Consider the following 2,536-nt stretch of genomic DNA (forward strand, 5'->3'; position numbering starts at 1 on the left):
GGGGCCCCCAGAAGCCCCAGGGGCCCCCGAGGGACCCAGGGGCCCCAGGGGCCCCAAGAGTACGAGGGGCCCCTGGGACCCCCAGGAACCCAGAGAGAGATAAGAGGGGCCTCGTGTTGAGCAGCAGCAGCGGCAGCAGCTGCTGGCAGCGAAAGGGACGGGTACAGGCGAAGCAGCAGCACCAGTTTTGGGGTTAATGTGTTTCGGAAGTCTTTCAACAAAAGCTGAAACAGCTTTTGAAGCTTTTCGGAAATTCCTGAGAGCTGCAACAGCAGGAAAGTGGGACAGCCGGCTGAGGGTTTCGTCTCCTGTTTCCGTCAGTGTGTGCGGGCCCAGCTCGCCTGCTGCTGCTGCTGCTGCTGGTGCTGGTGCTGCTGCTGCTGCTGCTGGGCGCGGGGGGGGGCGCTGCTGCGCGCCAGGGGCGTGGGAGACGCCGACGCGACGCAGAGCTTCTAAGATTTGTCTTTGGGAATTTAAATTTATTGTTGCTGCTGTTTCTCCCAGCTGCTGCAGCAGCTCATTTGCTGCTTCCTCCTGGTCCTTCCGGAGACGATCCGCCAGACGATCCCAGCAGGCCTTGTCCAGCGCCATGCCGGTACGCTCCATAGCCACCACTGCAGCAGCAGCAGCAGCAGCAGCGGGAGCAGCAGTAGCAATAAGGACGGCAGCACTGGCTAGGCTGCAGCTAGTTGTCACAGCAGCACGGCAGCAGCACGAAAGGGGGCGACGCCCGCTTCGTGCTTGAGGCTGTTGCGCAGCAGCCTAAAGAACTTAGGGTTTAGGGTTTAGGGTTTAGGGTTTGAGGTGCTTGCCAGCCGGCAGAGTGCGGTGCTCGAGGTCTGCAACGCGCAAGAGCTGGTGCTGCTTCAGCCGACGGCTCAAGCGGTCGTGCAGCGGCAGCAGCACTGCAGCATCCCTGCAGCAGCAGCAGCAGCAGCAAAGCAGCAGCGATTGCGATGCATGCAGCAGCAGCAGCAGCAGCGCAACGAAAAGCGCATGGCAGCAGGCGCACCCCGCAGCTTGATATGCTCCCTCCGCGTCTACTTCACCGGGCGTCGGCTGTGCAGGGTTTAGGGTTTAGGGTTTAGGGTTTAAACCCTAGGTTCAGAATTTGACGTTTAGGGTTTGCGCGCCACTATCGGCCAGAGTTGAGGGTTTAAACCCCAGTACTCAAAGCTTAAGGATTCGTGCTTAAGGGCCACTAGGGTTTAGGGTTTAGGGTTTGAACCCTCGGGTTTGGGGTTTAGCGTTTAGGGTTTGGGTAGCTTGAGCTGGATGTCCATAGCAGCTATTCTTCCTTTAGTGGGTGCTGAATGCAGTCGCTGGCCTCTAAACTGTAGTCCCTAGGGTTTAGGGTTTAGGGTTTAGGGTTTAATACCTCGCTGCATAGATGAGTTGTTCCTCGTGAAGCTGCTGAGAGTCCCAGTTGCTGCTTTGCATGCGTTTGTGGAGAGCCTATGCCTAGGGTCTAAACTATAAACTCCACGCCTAGGGTTCAGCGTTTAGGGTTTAGGGTTTAGGGTTTAATACCTCGCTGCATAGAGGAGTTGCTCCTCGTGCAGCTGCTGAGAGTCCCAGTTGCTGCTTTGCATGCGTTTGTCCAAAAAAAGCCCCAAAGTCCTTTCCACAACTTGGGCCAAAGAAAACCCTCTTTGAATTTCTGCTGCTTCCAACAGCCGACTCGCCAGCAGCGAGTCAAACACTGGCGGGCTCACGCCCCCCAAAACCCCAGCCACCACCTTCGCGTTCGCCCTGCTGCTGCTGCTGCTGCTGCTGCTGCTGCTGCTCGTGGTGGTGTCGTGGCTGCTGCTGCTGCTGCTGCTTGTGGTGTCGCTGTTTGTGTTGTTGTTGTCGCTGCTGCTCCTGCTGTTCGTGGTGGTGTCGCGGCTGCTGCTGCTTGTGTCAGTGCTTCTGCTGCTGTCCGTGCTGCTGCTGTCCGTGCTGCTGCTGCTGTCGCTGCTCTCGCCGCTACTGTTCGTGGCGCTGGTGGTGCTGCTGCCGGGGCCCGCGCAGCTGCTGGCAGACTCCGCAGCCGCGAACCTGCACGCGCCCTGCTGCTGCTGCTGCTGCTGCTGCTGGAGGGTGAGGAGGAAGTTGGAAAGGAAGCTCAAGTCGAACTTTGCGTGGTGCATCACTTTAGTCACCAGCGGAGACTGCAGCAGCAGCAGCAGCCCTTGCAGAGCAGCAGCAGGCAGCTTGAACATATCATACAGCAGGCAGGGCAGCTCGGGCAGCGCCACTTGGACCAGCCTGCAGCACACACAACGCGTGCTGCTCCCCGCTGCTGCTGCTGCTGTTGCTGCTGCTGCTGCAGCTGAGTTAAGGCAAAGAGCTGCCTCACCTTAGCTGCGAAGTGTGGGGATCGAGTCCCGTCGTCTCCACGTCAAGGCCCATGGCGATGAGACCCTCGGGCTGCTGGTAGCCCCCTGCTTCAGGCTGCCAGTCAGGGTTAAGCCCTTGCTGCTGCTGCTGCTGCTGCTGCTGCTGCTGCTGCTGTCGCTGCGCGTCTGCTGCCTCCAAAAAGGCCATCAGCCGC

At 59.4% G+C, this 2,536-nt stretch overlaps 1 protein-coding gene across 1 annotated transcript; it reads right to left on the reverse strand.

Moving 5' to 3' along the window:
- Window positions 1–792: 792 nt before the first annotated feature.
- Window positions 793–2,250, reverse strand: ETH_00042175 (Chromosome II, complete genome, related; the record flags this gene model as incomplete). The annotated part of the gene is made up of 2 exons (XM_013380217.1): window positions 793–916; window positions 1,531–2,250. Coding segments are annotated over 2 exons (844 nt in total), but the record flags the coding sequence as incomplete, so codon positions are not given.
- Window positions 2,251–2,536: the final 286 nt, after the last annotated feature.

This window comes from Eimeria tenella, genomic scaffold (genome assembly GCF_000499545.2).
Source record: "Eimeria tenella Houghton genomic scaffold, Eth_scaff4603, whole genome shotgun sequence".
NCBI lineage: Eukaryota > Apicomplexa > Conoidasida > Eucoccidiorida > Eimeriidae > Eimeria > Eimeria tenella.